At 46.7% G+C, this 20,868-nt stretch overlaps 1 protein-coding gene and 1 long non-coding RNA gene across 2 annotated transcripts in view; one reads left to right on the forward strand and one right to left on the reverse strand.

The window, feature by feature from the left end:
• hdgfl2 (HDGF like 2) overlaps positions 1 to 20,868 on the reverse strand; it is a 109,021-nt gene that overhangs the window by 78,268 nt on the left and 9,885 nt on the right. The window contains exon 2 of the mRNA XM_072482728.1: positions 525 to 601. Coding sequence (XP_072338829.1) covers positions 525 to 601 — 77 coding nt within the window. The remainder of the gene's footprint in view (positions 1 to 524; positions 602 to 20,868) is intronic.
• Positions 1 to 20,868, forward strand: part of LOC140395199 (uncharacterized) — a 52,355-nt gene that overhangs the window by 22,579 nt on the left and 8,908 nt on the right. The window contains exon 2 of the long non-coding RNA XR_011936125.1: positions 15,341 to 15,455. This is a non-coding gene — a long non-coding RNA (uncharacterized lncRNA). The remainder of the gene's footprint in view (positions 1 to 15,340; positions 15,456 to 20,868) is intronic.

Genomic DNA, 20,868 nt, shown 5'->3' on the forward strand with positions numbered 1-20,868 from the left:
TGCATCAATATACAAAAAAACTTCCCATTATTTGAGGGCAAAATGGAAATGGAGGGAAGGGAGATTTTCAGAAGGTTAAACTCATAATGATAGCAAATCAGAGAATATTTTCCCCAGATAACCCTTCTTTTTCTTTTCCAGTTTTGTTTGGTTTAATACTAGAAATGCTAAATTTGAGGTTACTTTATGGACTGTATTTCCAATCTGTATTTGCAAGGCTGTGGCCCATCTACGCACCGCAATTAATGACATTTACTAGGCTTTCTAAAATACTCGAAACCACAATTTATTTTTGAACCATGCATATAATTAAGGTTCTGCACTGTAAATTCTATAAAACTATAAGCATCACTTTAGGTTTAGCTGCTTTTACTTAGCAGAATAAAGGCATGTTCCTGTACAAAAACATTATGTTGATGAAAAGTTGGATTGAAAGCAAAAAAACAATGGTCTAGCTTGGCAAACAAATCCAATATTAGGGCTGATTATACATTACATAGCTGTTGTAAGGCAGAGATACATACGTTTCGTGAGTGCCATAGAAGAAAATTGGGTACTTATTTGATGGAGGTTTCACGGCTCCCTCTGCAACATCATCAATCTGAAATAGAACAATGTGGAATTAATATACTGCAGCGTTATCATTCATTTATAAATAAAAATATTCCACCAATTTTACATAAGAACATAAGAACTAGGAACAGGAGTAGGCCATCTGGCCCCTCGAGCCTGCTCCGCCATTTAATGAGATCATGGCTGATCTTTGTGGACTCAGCTCCACTCTCCGGCTCATACAACATACATACATAGCTCATTTTACAGGTTTGAAACAGGCATGCCCAATGATTTGTTCCAGTCATAGTAACAGTGACCAGTGTTTCAGCATGCAAATTATCTGCACATTAATAATCAGGGGAACAAATGTTGTAGCACAGTAACAATTTTCAATGATAACTACACCCATTTTTGAACTTACTAATTACCATAATTTCAGAATTCAGTGGCAGCTTTGTGCTTTTAATTCAGATTTTCCCCTCTTTTGGCATCCACCTCCCGCTCCTTAAGTCACAAGCAGGTTGGCTGCTCAGCCATGCAACCAAGGCACAAGAAAATGCCCAGGCAGGCTACATGATTCACCAGGATTTGGCTTCCTTCCCACAGCAATGCGTCTAACGTTGAATCAACATTCAACAAAAAACACAAACCTGGCTCCCAGGAAAGATTTTTATGCACCTCGAGGTGAAGGATTTGCATTTACATAGCACCTTTAATGACCTCGGCAAGTCCCAAAGTGCTTTACTGTTAACGGGAGTATTTTTGAAAGGTTGTCATTGCTGAATAATGAGAAAACCCAACGGGCAATTTGTGCACAGCAATGTCTGACAAATTGCAACGAGATAAATGACCAGATTATCTGTTTGAGTGATGTTGGTTTAAGGATAAATATTAATAATAATAATAATCTTTATTAGTGTCACAAGTAGGCATACATTACCACTGCAATGAAGTTACTGTGAAAAATCCCCTAGTCACCACACTACGGCGCCTGTTCGGGTACACCGAGGGAGAAATCAGAATGTCCAATTCACCGAACAAGCATGTCTTTTGGGACTTGCGGGAGAAAACCCATGCAGACTCCGCATTGACAGTGACCAAAGCCGGGATTCAAACCGGGGTCCCTGGCGCTGTGAAGCAACAGTGCTACCGTGCCGCCCACACTGGTTAGGACACAGGAAGAGATCCAACAATTTGGTTACTCAGCCTAAATCCAAAAGGTACAAATAGATGACCTGCTAAACGGCAAAGACACAACCATCAGCCCTCCAACAGCAAAGGGATTATCATGTCCTGTTGATCACAGCTCATTAAACAGCTAATGCGATTTCCACTTACAGGCTTTAGAACTTAATTTGTTCCTCTTTTCACTGATATCATTTACAGTTGTTTGAATTCATGCCTCTGGTGTACTAAAAATATCCCGGTGGCACAGTATGCAACCACTGCACACACATGGCCAGAGTTTAGAAACTTTTCCCTTAAAGTTCTCTTGTAAACTATTTATTTATTCTTCACCTAGAAATGGCCTGAGTTATTACAGCAAGCATCCAGACTAAAAGCATGGTACTGCTCATCGTTGTAGCACAGTTTTCTGAACTCAACTTTGGCAATTAAACTGGGATTTCTTTTCTTTGCCTTTTTGAATAGGAGTCAAAAGTTGCAACTACAAGAACTATCAGTCTGGAGCTTGCAGCAAAATATACAAGCAGCTCCATTCTCAAAGCAACACAAGTATATTTTAGTTTACAGTAATCTATATTCAAGGTAATCTATAAACTTGCCTGAAAAGGTGTTGGAAACGGATTCAATAAAAACTTTTAAAAAGGGACTAGATCAATGCTTGAAAGGGAAATAAAAATGGAGACAGAGCTGAACAACAGAATGACTAATTGGATACCTCTTTCAAAAGAGCTGGGACAGGCACATTGTGATCAATAGTCCCCTTCAACTCTATAATTTCAAATCTCAGAGCAGCACCGTGGCACAGTGGTTAGCACCGCTGCCTTGCGGCGCCAATGACCCGGGTTCGATCCCAGCCACGGGCCATTGTCTGTGTGGAGTTTGCAAATTCTCCCCATGTCTGTGTGGCGACTCACACCCACAGCCCAAAAAGATGTGCAGGGTAGGTGAATTGGCCACACAAAATCGCCCCTTAATTGGAAAAAAAACCGAATTGGGTACTCTAAATTTTATTTTACAAATTTAAAATCTTGTTTTTCCTTTAAACATAAGATTCTTTTAGTGGGTAGAACAACAACTTGGCTGAATAGAACCTATAAAATTGACCCAAGTTCGAAACACAATGCAACTTTGAAGTATCCTTACACTCTATACAGGATAAGTTATGCAGTTTCTTTCAGATTAGGTAGTTTGAAATATTCTCATTACAAGCAAGATTTTATTTAATGAATTAAAACGCAGCATAAAGATGGTATTCGTTTATTTTTGAATATTTTAAATGTATTTTCAAACAATGAACTGAAAATAAATACGCACCTTGCAATGTGTTCAAGAGGATCACAGTGCAAAGGCAAAATAGGTGTTGCAGGCCTGGGTACAAGTTCTCTCCGACAGTATATTTGCAATTCATAGTTTTCAGATCCAAATATAGTTATTACTCTCTCCAAAGTTCCCCACTGACCTTATAAGAAAACAATAGGTATCCCATGTATTATTATTTCAGATGATCCTAGGTCCAGATCTATATGGAGTCAGTTGAGCTCTGTCATTGCAGTAACAGGGAAACAACAGCTGGGATCAAGACTGTGGAGGGAATATTACTTATTTTGTTCTATGCATTTTCCCAGTTCTTGACTATAAGAGTCACCCAATAATTCCTGTTGAAAATGTGTGCGAGTACAGAAATCAGGAGAGTATAGCATTTGAGTTCAACTGGTTGAATAGCTTGCTCACAATTATTGCTGGGCTCAGCTTTTGAAGAATAGTCTGTACACCCTCACAGATCAGGAGCCTCAGAACAGGAGGGATGAACAGTGAAAAATACATATCCTGATTCCCAGTTGGTGGATTTAGTTGGATTTGCAGATGTAAGTAAGTAAATTTGCCATAGGCCCAGATGACCATAGACTGCTTTCCTCTTTGAGGAGGAAATCATTAAATTTACAGTGCAGAAGGAGGCCATTCGAGTCTACACCAGCCCCTGAAAGAGCACCCTATCCAAGCCCACACCTCCATCCTATCCCTGTAACCCAGCAACCCCACTTAACCTTTGGACACTTCAGGGCAATTTAGCGTGACCAATCCACCTGACCCGCACATCTTTGGACTGTGGGAGGAAACCGGAGCACCTGGAGGAAACCCACGCACACATGGGGAGAATGTACAGACTCCACACAGACAGTGACCGAAGCCAGGAATCGAACCCGGGTCTCTGGCGCTGTGAAGCAACAGTGCTAACCACTGTACTACCATGCCGCTCACAGGGAGAGCTGACTGGTGATGATTTAACCCGAGGATCACCACACCCTGGGCGAGGGGCAAGGTTGAGAAGGCATGCCTTCGTGACGCTACAGATGATCTCCACAACCTGAGGTTGGATGGAAATTGGAAAATATCTTGACCCAACAACATTATTAAAAGTGCATATGAAGATGGATTACATTCAGCAGTGCTGCCCATGTGGCTAGGGAGCTTGGCAACACTTTATACAAAGCTCCTATTTGAATAATGGCCATTTGACTGAGGTATTGGAGGGCAACTAGAACCTATGCTACTGTAAACTTATAAGGAATTAATGGTTACAGAAAACTGAAAGCTGGCAAGAAAAGAACATGTCCACACTTCTGCTCATCGCTTCTTTAATGTAAGCCAGAAAGCTTTCCATTTAGGCACACCTTTAGTCACAAAAGCTTTTTGACTGTTTATTTTCCTTGTCTTCCATTTCTCTTAATCTGTAATGCATCAATTTCCCATGCCATTTCAGATACACATGCAACTTTCAGATGAAATTGTGAATAACTGGACTGGAACATGTAGTGTAATTCAGCCCTGCTTGCAAATCACATGTTCTATGCTTATATTTCCACTATAAATTCCTACATCTAATAAAAATTGCTCATTTAAACTTGGATCAGACCCTCACACTAGTCGGAGTTAATCTGTCTCCATTGGTGTGAAGATGTAATTACAATGCGACAAGTTTATATGAGCAGCTTCCACTAATTTCAGATGGAGGAATTTATAACTGAAAATGTTGGCAGAGATGCCTCCATCTCTTTAGCGTGGACACCACCACTGGATTTGTCGAGTAACTTGCCGGCACCAACAGAAGTGGCGCTGTTACCAATGCCCCCAAACTTGTCCCCCTACATGACCCTGACTCTATCTGAGCCCAGAGAGGCCCCAGGTTTCCGCACCACCCCAACACCTCTCCGCTCTGGCCATTGTTGCTCTTTTTAGCCTTAGTTTTATTAGCTCTGATTATGTCACCTTTGCTCACGAGTCGCCAGGTATCTTTCTGATACCGCCACGTGGTTCAAGCTCAAGTTATGATTAATAAGTCAGCACACCGCTTAGTAAGATTGAAATCAATGGTCATTTATTATGTACAGCAATCAATACTTACACAATAATCCTACTATCTATATCAAAACCTACCACTACTGGCCAATACTTAACTTTTGGGGATGGCCCACCAGGTCAGGGAAACGAATGGTTTATCGAATTGGATCTGGCCTGCGGGATTCAAAAGGCTGATATGGGTCGATGGCTAGGAATCTCTATCGGGTAGCGATCGCTGGAGTCAGACTTACTGTTTCTAGTCGATGTTCTTGCGAAGGTTGCGAGCAGAAGAAGGGAGAGAGAGAGATCTGAACTTGGCCCCCAGGGGCTTCCCACCTCTCGGGGCGGCCCTTGACCCTGAGTCCCAAGTGATTGGACTTGTTCCCAATCACTGGGTTCGATATGCTCCAATAATGGGGCGATTCCTCGATCGGTGGGTGGTCGTTCACCTGTCTTTGTTTCAGCCAATGCAGGCGCGAGAGGTCTGGCCCGGCATTCAATTGCTAATATGTTGCAATTGTTCCCGGGGATAGCCGATTAAACTGCAGATGTCTGTGTTGATGTGCTGCTAATAGTCTTAGGTATCGATCTGGGCCAACTTCCCCAGAGCCGAATACGCTATTCTGTCTGCAGCTGTCCGTTTGTGTCCTATTGGCTGCTTTTCCCATCAGCCTTTTCGGTTAGCCATTTTAAATCAGGTTTTGGCCAAATTAATAGGGAATCAGCCATTTTAGGTGGCTACACCACCCAATAACAATACAGCAAATGTGCCTGTCTCTCCCTCTGGAGTATCCCCTCCGAAACCGCGGGGTCATACCCGCCCAAATAAACGTGGAAACAAGCCGCTAGACCCTTCCGAAAAAACAAATTGGACAGGTACACCAGGAGAAACTGAAATAAAAATAGAAATCTCGGCAAGATATTAATCTTAACTGATTGGACCGGGCCCGCCAACGATAATGGGAGACTATCCCACCTCTGCAAGTCCACCTTAACTCTACTCACCAGGCTTGTATAATTCAACCTCCAAAGCTGTTCTCTGGATTCCGAGGTATTAAAAACTAGCCCCCGCCAACCAAAACGGCAACCCCAAACCGGCTCCCCTCCCTGATGCACTGACCACAAAATATTCACTCTTCTCTATGTTCAACTTATAACCGGAAAAGGCACCAAAGTACTGCAAAATACCCATAATGTTCCCTATAGATGACCCCAGGTCCCTAACATAAGCAAATCATCAGTGTATACCGACACCCTATGTTCTACCCCCCCCTCTAATGATCCCACTCCATGCATTTGAGGCCCTCAAAGCAATGGCAATGGCTCAATTGTCAACGCAAACAATGGAGACATCAGACAACCCTGCCTCGTACTCTAATGCAACCAAAAGGACCCAGAGCTTATGGTGTTGGTGCAAACACTAGCAAACAGGGCCGCATACAGCAACCACACCCACGACACAAACCCAGGACCAAACTCAAACTTCTCCAACACCGCAAAAAGGTACCCACACTCCATCTGGTCGAATGCCTTCTCCACGGCCAATGATACAATTATCTCCGGTACCGGCCTGGCCACAGGGATGAACACCACATTCGGCAACCGATGCACATTCGACAAAAACTTCTGGCTCTTCACAAACCCCATACTTCCCCTACTACCTCCAGGAGGCAAGGCTCCAACCTTAATCCCAAATAACTTGTCACCTACATTTAACAGAGAAATCAGGCAATATGACCCACACTCTTGTGGGGTCCTCATTCTTTTTTTTTTAATAAAAAGAGCAGCAACATGGACTCCTGCCCCAACGTCTCTGGGAGGGCGCCCCCTGCCAAAGAGTCCCTAAGCATGCCCAGCAACAATGGATCCAACTGATCCAAAAACTTCCATTCGGTCCCGATGCCATCCCTGCCTGCGTTTGCTTCAACGCTATCTGAATATCCTCCAGGTCCAGTAGCACCTCCCACAATTCCTCCTCCACTGTGGGAAACTCCAACCACCCCCAGGAACTCTCCCATCCTTTGTTCGTCCTCCGGCGGCTCCGACCTATACAACCTCTCATAAAAGGCCCTAAACACTCCATTCACATTCTCTGGGCCAGAGACCAGCCTATCCTCCAAATCCCTAGCCTGAACAATTTCCCTGGCCGTCTCCTGTCACCTTATTTGGTGGGCCAAGAGACAGCTGGCCTTCTCCCAATACTCATACACTGCCCCTTTGCCCACCTCAATTGCCACACCACCCTGCCCATGAACAGCAAGTCAAACTGCATTTGCGGTTTTTTTCCTGCATGCCAGGGAGGTAGCGAATTTTAAAGGCGAAGCATGATGAGCTTTGACCTGGATGGTGCCACATTCATCCAGGCAAGTGGGGAGTATTCCATCACACTCCTGACTTGTGCCTTGTAGATGGTGGACATGTTTTGGGGAGTTACTTGTTGCAGAATTTCTATCCTCTGACATGTTCTCATAGCCGTGGTATTTATACGGTTAGTCCAGTTTAGCTTCTGGTCAATGGATAACCAGGGTGTTGTTGATGGGGTTTCAGTGACGGCAATGCCACTGAATATAGTTATTGAGCAACTATTGAGAGTTAACATCAAAATCATTCAAACCGCCGGTCTGCGGCTGGGAGTTACTATTTCGGATGAGTTAATATGCATAGAATTGTTACTGTATTTGCATTGCAGGCTATGGCAATAACAAGAGGAAATAAACAAAGTGCAGAGTGCAAGTGAACCAATAGCTGAAATTCATCAATAACTACAAGTTTCAAGTTTAGTCACAGTGTCTACCGAAAGTTGCAGCTGGCATAGTGCTTCAGGGACTGGTTTAACGTCACTTGAAAATACTAAATACAGGTCTTGTTCTCCTGATGTTTTTTTTAAATTAAAATGTACCTACCCTGCACATCATTGGATTGTGGGGGTGAGACCCACGCAGACATGGGGTGAATGTGCAAACTCCACACAGATAGTGACCCGGGATTGAACCCGGGTCCTCGGTGCCGTGAGGCAGCAGTGCTAACCACTGTGCCACCATTCCAGTCCCGCTCTCCTGATGTTATCAAATCACAAGGTACTATGCAATACATTGACAGCTTGCAGGTCAAATGTAATAACATGTTAAACAGCAAATCTAACTGGCTATCTGCAAGCACGTAACTACGGCTACGGCTAATAAGAGTCCCATAATTCAGTAAAGCAAGCATATTGCTTAAACAGTAACAGATACATTCGTACAGTGAATGACTAGTACTAATTACCCACAACAAATTTCAGGAACATATAGATTCTATCCTGGCACCTTGTGTTAGCACTCAGTCTCTAGACAGACAAGGAGTCACAAAAAAATCATCAGCTCATGCAAATATTTGTGGCAAGAGGTAGGACCAACAAATGAAGGCACAAAGTGCTGGAGCACAAATGCAGAGATTTGTGACACTAATAAAGATTTTTATTACACAGTGAAGAAATCCTCCACTCCACGGGTTTATGACCAGTGTTGTACCAATTCAGGAGTCACAAATGTGAGAATCTTTTTTTTTTTATATAAATATATTTTATTAAAGTTTTCAAACACAATTTTTCCACCTTACAAATCAAAAGATAACACAATAACTAATAAGTAACATTATTAAAATAAAATAGTGAACTAGCAAAGTAACAAAAAAAAGTGCCCCCCCCCCCCCCGGGCTGCTGCTGCTGACGATCTATTTTCCCTTAACGTTCCGCGAGATAGTAAAGGAACGGTTGCCACCGCCTGGAGAACCCCTGAACCGATCCTCTCAATGCAAACTTCATCCGTTCCAGTTTTATGAACCCTGCCATATCGTTTATCCAGGCCTCCACGCCGGGGGGGTTTCGCTTCCTTCCACATGAGTAAGATCCTTCGCCGGGCTACCAGGGACGCAAAGGCCAGAATATCAGCCTCTTTCGCCTCCTGCACTCCCGGCTCCTCCGCTACCCCAAATATAGCTAACCCCCAGCCTGGCTTGACCCGGACCTTCACCACCTTTGAAATCACTCTTGCCACTCCCCTCCAGTACTCATCCAGTGCCAGGCACGACCAAAACAGGTGTGTGTGGGTCGCCGGGCTTCCCAAGCACCTCTCGCACCTGTCCTCCACCCCGAAGAACCTGCTCAGCCTTGTTCCAGTCATGTGTGCTCTGTGTAGAACCTTGAATTGTATCAGGCTAAGCCTGGCACACGAGGAAGAGGAATTTACCCTACTTAGGGCATCAGCCCACTGATCCTCCTCAATCTCCTCCCCCAGCTCTTCTTCCCATTTTCCCTTCAGTTCCTCTACCAGCGCCTCCCCCTCGTCTCTCATCTCCTGATATATTTCGGACACTTTGCCCTCCCCGACCCATACCCCGGAAATCACTCTATCCTGGATCCCCTGTGTCGGGAGCAGCGGAAATTCCCTCACCTGTTGCCTCGTAAACACCCTCACTTGCATGTATCTAAAGATATTCCCCAGGGGCAACTCATACTTTTCCTCCAGCGCTCCCAGGCTCGCAAACTCCCCGTCAATGTACAAGTCTCTCAATCTCCTAATTCCTGCCCGATGCCAGCTCTGGAACCCTCCGTCCATCCTTCCTGGGACAAACCTATGGTTATTCCTGATCGGGGACCACACCGAGGCACCCGTCACACCCCTATGTCGCCTCCATTGCCCCCAGATCCTTAAGGTTGCCGCCACCACTGGGTTTGTGGTATATCTTTTCGGGGAGAGCGGTAGCGGCACCGTCACCAGCGCCTTTAGGTTCGTTCCTTTACAGGACGCCATCTCCAGCCTCTTCCACGCCGCCCCCTCTCCCTCCCTCATCCACTTGCGAACCATCGCCACATTGGCGGCCCAGTAATAATCGTCCAGATTCGGCAACGCCAGTCCCCCCCTGTCCCTGCTGCGCTGCAGGAACCCCCTCCTTACCCTCGGGGTCTTCCCTGCCCACACGAAACTCATGATGCTCCTATCTATTTTCTTGAAAAAGGCCTTAGTGATCAATATAGGGAGACATTGAAACACAAATAGGAACTTCGGGAGGACCATCATCTTAATCGCCTGCACTCTGCCCGCCAGTGACAGCGGCAGCGTATCCCACCTCTTGAAATCCTCCTCCATCTGCTCCACCAGCCGCGTCAGATTGAGTTTGTGTAAAGTTCCCCAGCTCCTGGCTACCGGAATCCCCAAATAATGGAAGCTCCTTTCCACTCTCCTTAACGGCAGGCCGTCGATCCCTCTTCCCTGATCCCCAGGGTGTACTACGAAAAGCTCACTCTTCCCCATATTAAGCCTATATCCCGAAAAATCTCCAAACTCCCTCAGTATCTGCATAACGTCTGTCATCTCCTCCACAGGATCCGCCACGTACAGCAGTAGGTCATCTGTGTAGAGTGACACTCGGTGTTCCTCTCCCCCTCTAACCACCCCTCTCCATTTCCTGGAGTCTCTCAACGCTATGGCCAGTGGTTCAATTGCCAGCAAAAATAGTAATGGGGACAGGGGGCACCCCTGCCTTGTTCCCCTATGTAACCGAAAATACTCCGAACTCTGCCGATTTGTGACTACACTTGCCACTAGGGCCCCATAGAGGAGTTTGACCCAACTGACAAACCCCTCCCTGAACCCAAACCTCCCATAAATACTCCCACTCTACCCTATCGAATGCCTTCTCTGCATCCATCGCTGCCACTATCTCTGCCTCCCCCTCCGCTGGGGGCATTATTATCACCCCCAACAGACGTCGCACGTTGACATTCAATTGTCTCCCCTTTACAAACCACGTCTGGTCTTCATGCACCACCCCCGGGTCACAATCCTCGACGCTGGCACTTTTGCCAGCAACTTGGTGTCTACATTCAGGAGTGAGATAGGCCTATATGACCTGCATTGCAGCGGATCTTTATCTCGCTTCAGGATTAATGATATCGTCGCCTCCGACATGGTCGGAGGTAGAGTCCCCCCTTCTCTGGCCTCGTTAAAGGTTCTCACCAGCAGCGGGGCCAACAAGTCCACATATTTCCTGTAAAATTCCACCGGGAACCCGTCTGGTCCCGGGGCCTTCCCTGCCTGCATGTTCCCAGCCCTTTAGTCACCTCATCCACCCCGATTGGCGCCCCCAGACCTGCCACCTCTTGCTCCTCCACCTTCGGGAACCTTAGTTGGTCCAAAAACTGTTGCATCCCCTCTTTTCCCTCTGGGGGTTGGGACCTATATAGCCTCTCATAAAAGGTCTTAAACACCTCATTTACCTTCCCTGCACTCCACACCGTAGTTCCCGTTTCATCCCTAACTCCCCCTATTTCCCTCGCCGCTATCCTCTTACGAAGCTGGTGGGCCAGCAACCTGGTGGGCCAGCAGATCTCCTTGTAAGCCCTAATGGAGATCAACTCTCCCCGAACCACCGCCTTCAGCGCTTCCCATACTACCTCCACCTGGACCTCGCCATCATCATTGGCCTCCAGGTACCTCTCAATACATCCCCACACCCTTCCACAGACCCCCTCATCCGCCAATAGTCCCACATCCAGTCGCCAGAGTGGGCGCTGTTCCCTCTCCTCACCTAGTTCCAGATCCACCTAGTGCAGGGCATGATCTGAAACGGCTATGGCCGAGTACTCCGTTCCTGCCACCCTCGAAATCAGTGCCCTACTCAAACCCCCCCCCCCATTACCAGGCTTCCTACCTCCAGGTCCGGGATACGTCCCAGCATCCGCTTCATAAATCCCGCATCGTCCCAGTTCGGGGCATATACATTTACCAGCACAACCTCCTTTCCCTGCAATCTACCACTCACCATCACATATCTACCACCGTTGTCCACCACTATATTCCTAGCCTCGAACGACACCCATTTCCCCACCAATATCGCCACCCCTCTATTTTTTGCGTCCAACCCTGAGTGGAACACCTGTCCCACACATCCTTTCCTTAACCTAACCTGATCCGCCACCTTCAGATGCGTCTCCTGAAGCATGACCACGTCTGCCTTCAGTCCTTTTAAGTGCGCGAACACTTGGACCCTCTTAATCGGCCCATTTAGGCCTCTCACATTCCACGTGATCAACCGGATTTGGAGGGGGGGGGTCGCCCACCCCGCCCGGCCGACGAGCCATCCCCTATTCTAGGCCAGTCCCACGCACTCACCCGTCCCCCAGGCGGCGCACTCCCGTCCCGACCACCTCTCCCCTTACCAGCTCCCTCTCGCTCCCAGCAGCAGCAACCCAGTTGACCACCCCGCTAGATCCCCATCTAGCATGGTTACTCCCCCCATAATGCTTCCGAAAGTCAGCTGACTCCAACTGACCCCCCCCCCCCCCACCCCCACCCCCCGTGTGTGGAACTCTCATCCTCCTTCCGCCTATCTTCCCACCATCATCTCCCTAGCGCGGGAAAAAAAACCACGCTTTCCTGGATCAGCCCCGCCCTCTATGGCAAATGTGAGAATCTTAAAGAGGCAAAAACAATCACAACTATTTTCCATCAAGAGGAATTTGTTCCTTTCACAATTAAAGCAAAAGTTGTAGAAATCAGTTAAGTTAAAAAAATTGCCATTGATACAAGTTTGTCAGCCGAATTCTGTAAGTTGCAAAGAAAAGACAAACTGTCTTACACTGGTCGGGGTTATTCGATTTATTTTCTAGGCCCTTTCCTTTATCTCTACTTTTAACTTCCATCAAAAGTTTTACAATTTGGTTTTTCTTACTCTTTCAAGTTCGTGTGTCACTGAATAACTTCTGTTGAACTCAATCTAACAAGGTCTTAACTCAGACCGTGCTGAGCATCCTTTAAACCAATAGCAATGCATCACACCTCAAAGCTACAAACTGCAATTCTGTACGCCAAAACACTGAATCATGCTTGCTGTTCTAAATGGACAAGAAATTCAAAAGTACTTTGATACTTTATATCAATATTTCTAAATGAATCCCAGACACATACACCTGAGCAAGCAGGAGTGCAACAGAGAGATTATTCCAGTAGTACATTTTATACACAAACACCCTTTTTGTCCATAAAGATCCTCAATATCCCCTTGCACACTCTGCAACCTCCACCTGATGTTATCATTGCATGCCATTTTTTGTTTTATTTTAACTATTTCCTTTATCATTCATGGAGATAGTTCCTGTTTTGGCAAATATACCCAATTTTAACCCAAACATCTCTGCCCTGAAGGCCTGTCATTGTATTTTCATGGTTTAATTGTTCTGTATCCCTTTCCATAAAAATATTATCACTATTCCCAGATGTTCTCTCACTGGAAGCTCAACTGGATAGCTTCATTCCATAGAACTAGATTGAACACAGTTCCTCTCTTGTTGGGATAGAAATTTGTACAAAAAGGTTTTTCAGCCTCCTTGTCCTTACTTTATGTACCCCCCCCCCCAGTTCACATTGGGCCACTGGAATCCTGTGTGTTCTATTATATTTTACATTCCTTTGGAAATTCTCTACAGATTTGCTCCTCCATCTCACAGTTTGTGTGGTGTTAACACCCTGCACCGTAACATTTTTTTTTCAGTTTCTTAACACCAATAGTTACTGAATAAATACAACTGCATTATCCTTGATCGATACTGCCACCCCTTTACCCCCAACCTCTTCATTTCCTTTTCCAATGTCTTTGAAATATATTGTAGCCAACTATGTTTAGTTTCCATTCCTGCCCAGGTTTAAGCCAGGTCTCATTTTGTTGCAACAGGTACACTTCAAACATATTTAATTGGGGGGCAGCAGGGTTGCGCAATGGGTTAACACTGCGGCCTCACGGCACCGAGGTTTGATCCTGGCCCTGGGTCACGGTCCGTGTGGAGTTTGCACATTCTCCTCGTGTTTGCGTGGGTTTCGCCCCCACAACCCAAAAGATGTGCAGGTTAGGTGGATTGGTCACGTTAAATTGCCCCTTAATTGGAAAAAAAAATGAATTGGGATACTCCAAATTTTTTTAAAAACCGTATTTAATTGGTTGTAAAGAACTTCAGGATGCCGGGTGATCATGGAAGGTACTATATAAATGCAAGTCTTCTTTGACTTCTGTTATAGTTACTTTATCATAAACCCATAAGACAACTTGTGTCTGCAACTGATCATGTTTATTTATAATACTCCTCATATTAATACATGCATTCCAACAATATGGTAGCCTGCCTTGCATTTTTCCTCCCACTACAAGTAATTTTTTTCCCCCTTCAACATTATTTTTTATTCTGTTGTTTTTTCCCCCCTTCTGGCTTTCACCAGTAGTCTTTCACCTGGCACATCCTAGTTTGCCTCCCTGCCAAATTAGTTTAATCCCTCCCCAAATGCACCAGTTAACCCCCTGTGGACCCAAAGTTGCCCAAATTAAACCGGTCCCGCTATTATTAAGTCCATTCTGCCCCAGAACTGGTCCCAACGCTACAAGAATCTCAAGCTCTCTGCTCTTGCACCACTACCCAACTGCGCATTCACTTGCACCTCACCACTATCCAACTGCGCATTCACTTGCACGCACCACTACCCAACTGTGCATTCACTTGCACTACACCACTACCCAACTGTGCATTCACGCGCACTGCACCATTACCCAACTGCGCATTCACTTGCACTGCACCACTACCCAACTGCGCATTCACTTGCATTGCACCACTTCCCAACTGCACATTCACTTGCACCTTACCACTATCCAACAGCGCATTCACTTGCACTGCATCACTACCCAACTGCACATTCACTTGCACTGCACCACGACCCAACTGCACATTCACTTGCACTGCACCACTACCCAACTGCGCATTCACTTGCACTGCACCACTACCCAACGGCGCATTCACTTGCACTGCACCACTTCCCAGCTGCGCATTCACTTGCACTGCATCACTTCCTAACTGCGCATTCACTTGCACTGCAACACTTCCCAACTGCGCATTCACTTCAACTATCTTCCCGTTCCTAAGTCCATTGCAGATGTAGTAATGCAGAGATCTTGACTTGAGGTTATGTATTGTTCCTGGTCCTGAAACACTACCTGTTGAATCTCAACCTTTTCTTGCCTACTAGTCACAGTCCATCGCAACGTTTTCTGTTCCAAACTAGGTGGGTGCGCTCTTCTTGGTGGTCTCACTTAAATATGCTTTGCCAGATCTTCTTTGGTTGTCCTCGTCTTCTGCTTCAGCTTTGCGGTGTCCACTCTACTGCCACTCTGGCTGGGCACCTATGTCCAGGACGCAAAGGGCATGTCTTGCCAGCACTCACCCTCATTAATGTCCTCGCAGGTGCATCTGACCAGTCCTCTTGTAGCCCTTCCTCATTGGTGATGCACAGGATCTTACCAAGGCAGCGCTGGTGAAAGACATCCAACTTACCTGTTCTCTTCTGTGCCTTGCTGAGGTAAGTTGAATTTGGTGCTACTCTGGCCAGATAGAATCACTTGGCTTCATGGCGCGAGTAGAAATCAGCTCATTTAGCACTGACTACTGGTCAAATTTACCTCCAATGACAAATAAAGGGTTGCATTTATATAACCACCAAACATATTTACAGCCATTAAAGTACTATGGACGTGTAGCTACTGTTGTAATGTAGGAAACATGGCATCCATTTTGAACACAGCAAACTCCCACAACAACGTGATGATGATATCCAGAGAATCTGTTTCTGTGATGTGATTGAGCGATAAGTATTGGACCAGACACAAGCAGTAACCAGTAACTCCCCAGTTTGGGATGCCTTGGGGACATCCACCCAAGATGGAGCTTCGGTTTAACGTTTCATCCAAAACATGTCACCTCCAACAGTGCAACACTTCTCCAGCACTGCGCTGGAGTGTCAGCCTTCCTTATGTATAATATGAAAACATATTCTAATCAAATAGTTTTAAGCCCTAAATTCACATTTTATACAAATGTATTCATTCTGGCATCCACTTAAGAAAACATTTGGGTAGCACGGTGGTTAGCACTGCTGCCTCACAGCGCCGGTGACCCGGGTTCAATTCCAACCTCGGGTGACTGACTGTGTGGAGTTTGCACATTCTCCAAGTGTCTGCATGGGTTTCCTCCGGTGCTCCGGTTTTCTCCCACAATCCAAAGATGTGCAGATTAGGTTCCGGGGTTATTAGGATAGGGCGGAGAAGTGGGCTTGGATGGAGTGCTCTTTCAGAGGGTTGATGCAGACTTGATGGGCCGAATGGTCTACTTCTGCACTGGAGTGATCCTAAGATTCACATACAGTGAACGTAACCTTGACTTGAGTACAGGATGATTTTCATTTGAAGTATTCAAGCCGAAGACAGACCACTTCAAATACAGAATAAGATTTAATTTGGGGCAAAAGCATCTCAATTCCCTCACATTACATGAAACTTTCACAATCGAAAAGGAGAGTCAATTAAAAGGAGTAACTGCAAAGGCAAAGCACCAAATTACAGAGAGAAAGTCATCTGCTACCAAACTCACAACAGAATCTAAGTTTAAAGGAAGTTCATAGGCACGCACAATTAATCATTTCAAAACGTTTTTATCTAGAGATAACATGCCTTAAGTACTTGCTTGCAACTAGAAAATTAATTTTTTTTAGCATGACTTGTAAAAATTTGATGTTCAGACCACGCTTTAGGTTTTAGTTGATGTATAGCTTCTTTAATATCAAAAATGTCAACAACCTGATCACTTAAGCAAATTAAATATGTGGATGATGTTAATCCTACCAACCCAGTGAAAACTGGATTGGTAAGCAGTTAAATGTCATTTAGTTACCGGGCCTGAAACTGCCAGTATTCTATGTTGTGAATTTAACTTAAACTCTCCTGAGCAAGCAGCAAGACACCCACCCAAAGTTGGTGGGATCTTGTTTTGTATAAGCATGTTAGGTCCCACTAAGGTCATCTGTACTGCCTGAAATTCTAAGTGCACAGCTTCTTCGGCTGTCCAGGGTGGCACGGTGGTGCAGCGATTAGCACTGCTGCCTCATGGCGCCACGGACCCGGGTTCGATCCCGGCCCCCTGTCCATGTGGAGTTTGCACATTCTCCCCGTGTCTGCGTGGGTCTCACCCCCACAACCCAAAAAAACAAAGAACAAAGAAATGGACAGCACAGGAACAGGCCCTGCGGCCATCCAAACCTGTGCCGGCCATGCTGCCCGTCTAAACTAAAATCTTCTACACTTCCGGGGTCCGTATCCCTCTATTCCCATCCTATTCATGTATTTGTCAAGATGCCCCTTAAACGTCACTATCGTCCCTGCTTCCACCACCTCCTCCGGCAGCGAGTTCCAGGCACCCACTACCCTGTGTAAAAAAACTTGCCTCGTACATCTCCTCTAAACCTTGCCCCTTAAACCTATGCCCCTAGTAATTGACCCCCCTGGGAAAAAGTCTCTGACTATCCACTCTGTTTAGGCCACTCATAATTTTGTAGACCTCGATCAGGTCGCCCCTCAACCTCCGTCGTTCCAGTGAGAACAAACTGAGTTTATTCAACCTCGCCTCATAGCTAATGCCCTCCATACCAGGCAACATCCTGGTAAATCTCTTCTGCACCGTCTCTAAAGCCTCCACATCCTTCTGGCAGTGTGGCGACCAGAATTGAACACTATACTCCGAGTTTGGCCGAACTAAGGTTCTATACAGCTGCAACATGAATTGCCAATTTTTATACTCAACGCCTCGGCCAACGAAGGCAAGCATGCCGTATGCCTTCTTGACCGCCTTCCCCACCTGTGTTGCCCCTTTCAGTGACCTGTGGACCTGTACACCTTGATCTCTCTGACTGTCAATACCATTCACTGTATGTTCTACCATTCACTGTATATTCCCTACCTGTATTAGACCTTCCAAAATGCATTAGCTCACATTTGTCCGGATTAAACTCCATCTTCCATCTCTCCGCCCAAGTCTCCAAACGATCCTAAATCCTGCTGTATCCTCCGACAGTCCTCATCGCTATCCGCAATTCCACCAATCTTTGTGTCGTCCACAAACTTACTAATCAGACCTCCAAATCATTTATATATACCACAAACAGCAAAGGTCCCAGCACTGATCCCTGCGGAACACTAGTCACAACTCTCCAATCAGGAAAGCACCCTTCCATTGCTACTCTCTGCCTTCTATGACCTCGCCAGTTCTGTATCCATCTTGCCAGCTCAGTTCTGATCCCGTGTCACTTCACCTTTTGTACCAGTCTGCCATGAGGGACCTTGTCAAAGGCCTTACTGAAGTCCAAATAGACAACATCCACTGCCCTACCTGCACCAACCATCTTTGTGACCTCCTCGAAAAACTCTATCAAGTTAGCGAGACACGACTTCCCCTTCGCAAAACAGTGCTGCATCTTGCTAATACGTCCACTTGCTTCCAAATGGGAGTAGATCCTGTCTTGAAGAATTCTCTCCAGTAATTTCCCTGGATTATCTTTGCTGCCCTTCATTTTTTTTTATTCTCCTCCATTTTCACATTTTCTCCCACATTTACATCCATCAACAATAAACAATAATCAGCAAGATATGTCAGTCCCCATAATAACAACAACGATCCCATCTACCCACCAATCCCCAAACCTCAACCCGCATGTTTACATAAACAAATGACAAAAATAAATCAGCGATTACCCGTAGTCACCCTTAATCTTACACAGCTCTCACCCCCCCCCATCCCAGGACTCCAGCTCCTCCCGTCCACTGCCTCTTGTAAAACTCCTCCCCCTACCCTCGGTTCCTTCCCCCCCAACTTTCCACCCCGGCTAGACCACTCGGACCCTGTTCTGCCAGGCTCCGATAGCCGCAGCCCCTCCCCCCACCTCACTCCCGTTCACTGGCCGGCACACACCGGCCAGCGTGGAGGCCCCCGCCCAGGTCCCTTTCCCACTTGCCCGGCCCCAGGAAAGCCCAAAGATCCCCTTTTAGCACACAAACCCCGCATATCCACCTACACCCCAAAGAACTCTAATTTCGAGTCAAAGTCCCGTCCCATGTCCAAATATATACAACATTGGCTCCTTTAGCCTCTACACCCGCGCGCAGTGATACAAAAAAGAAGAAAATACAGTCATGAGGTTACATCGGCACATGGCCATTCCTCAATTTGTCAGTTCTGCCACAGTCCTTCTGCTTTGGCAAACTCCTTAGCAAGGTGCGGTGCGGCATTGTATATCCAGCGAAGCTGAGGGTGACGTACAAGCTCAGGGACTTTTATTTTGGAACGGCGGAAGCAGCGGAGGAGTTTGCCAAAGCAGAAGGACTGGATACAGTGCCCTCTTCACCCGGTTGAAGGCAGCCCGCCTCCTTGCCAGCTCCACCGTAAAGTCCTGGTATACATGTATACCAGCTCCAGCCCACTGCACCACCCGCTTCTGCTTGGCCCAGCTCAGGACCTTCTCCTTCACCCTGTACCTACAGAAGCACAGAGTCACTGCCCTTGGCGGCTCACTCGCCTTTGGTACAGGCCTCCACGACCGATGAGCCCGATCCAGTTCATATCGGGAGGGGTCCTCCCCCTCCCCCAATAGTTTTGCCAGCATCGCGGCAAAATACTCAGTCGGCTTTGGTCCTTCAACTCCTTCGGGCAGCCCCACAATCCTCAAGTTCTGTCGCCTGGATCTATTTTCCAGGTCTTCCATTTTTCCTCGCAGATCCTGGTTAGTATCCATCACCTTCCGCATCTCTTTCCCCATCGAGGCAAGTTGATCACCGTGCTGCAATAACGTCTCCTCCACTTCCTTCAGTGCCTCCCCTTGCTCTCGCACCTCCGCCACTGCGCTCGCCACCTCCGTCCTCACCGGGGAAACCGCCTCCTCCACCAGCACACTCAAAACCTCCCTCATCTCCTTCCTCACCGTCTCCATGCATTTCGCAATCTGCGCCAACTGCTTTTCAAATTCCGCAGCCATCACCTTGGTTATTTCTTCGGCCGTAAGCAGTGCGGCCTTCCCTGGTGCTCCAGCCTCCATTTTTCCTGGTGACCCCGCGGTGACCTTTCCACTCCCCGACAGACCTCCAGCTGGTTTTTTGTCTGCCGTTTTTTTTGCTCACCCTCGCCATTTTTCTTTGGGGGTTTTTTCCCTCCCGTCTCTTCTCAGTGCCTCCTCCGTGCCTTCTCCCTGCTTCTGCCGCCTCCGTGGACCCTGGGACCGGGCTTAAAGCCCCGAAATTGCCGTTCTCGAGCGGGGGCTCTCCATTGTGCGGCCGCCTCCCGCCCGCCGTCACCGGAAGTCTTTTGCTGCCCTTCTTAAACAAAGGAACGACACTGGCTATTCTCCAGTCCTCTGGGACATCATCTGTAGACAGTGAGGATCCAAAGATTTATGTCAAGGCCTCAGTAATTTCCTCTCATGCCTCCGTCAGTATTCTGGGGTAGATCCCATCAGGTCCTGGGGACTTATCCACCGTAATATTTTTTCAAAATGTCCAACACCTCGTCTTTTTGGATCTCAATGTGACCCAGGCTATCTGCACACCCTTCTGCAGACTCAACATCCACCAATTCCTTCTCTTTGGTGATCTTGGATCACTCCTATCCTTGTCTACCAGCACTTTAAAACTTACTGAATTGTGGTCACTGTTCCCAAAATGCTCCCCTACTGAGACTTTTACCACCTGGCCAGGCTCATTCCCCAAGTATAGCCCCTGCCCTACTTGGACTATCTACATATTGTTTTAAGAAGCCCTCCTGGATGCTCCTTACAAACTCTGTCCCGTCCAAGCCCCTAGCACTAAGTGAGTCCCAGTCGAGGGGCAGCACGGTAGCCATGTGGATAGCACAATTGCTTCACAGCTCCAGGGTCCCAGGTTCGATTCCGGCTTGGG

Source organism: Scyliorhinus torazame, chromosome 18 (genome assembly GCF_047496885.1).
Source record: "Scyliorhinus torazame isolate Kashiwa2021f chromosome 18, sScyTor2.1, whole genome shotgun sequence".
Taxonomy (NCBI): domain Eukaryota; kingdom Metazoa; phylum Chordata; class Chondrichthyes; order Carcharhiniformes; family Scyliorhinidae; genus Scyliorhinus; species Scyliorhinus torazame.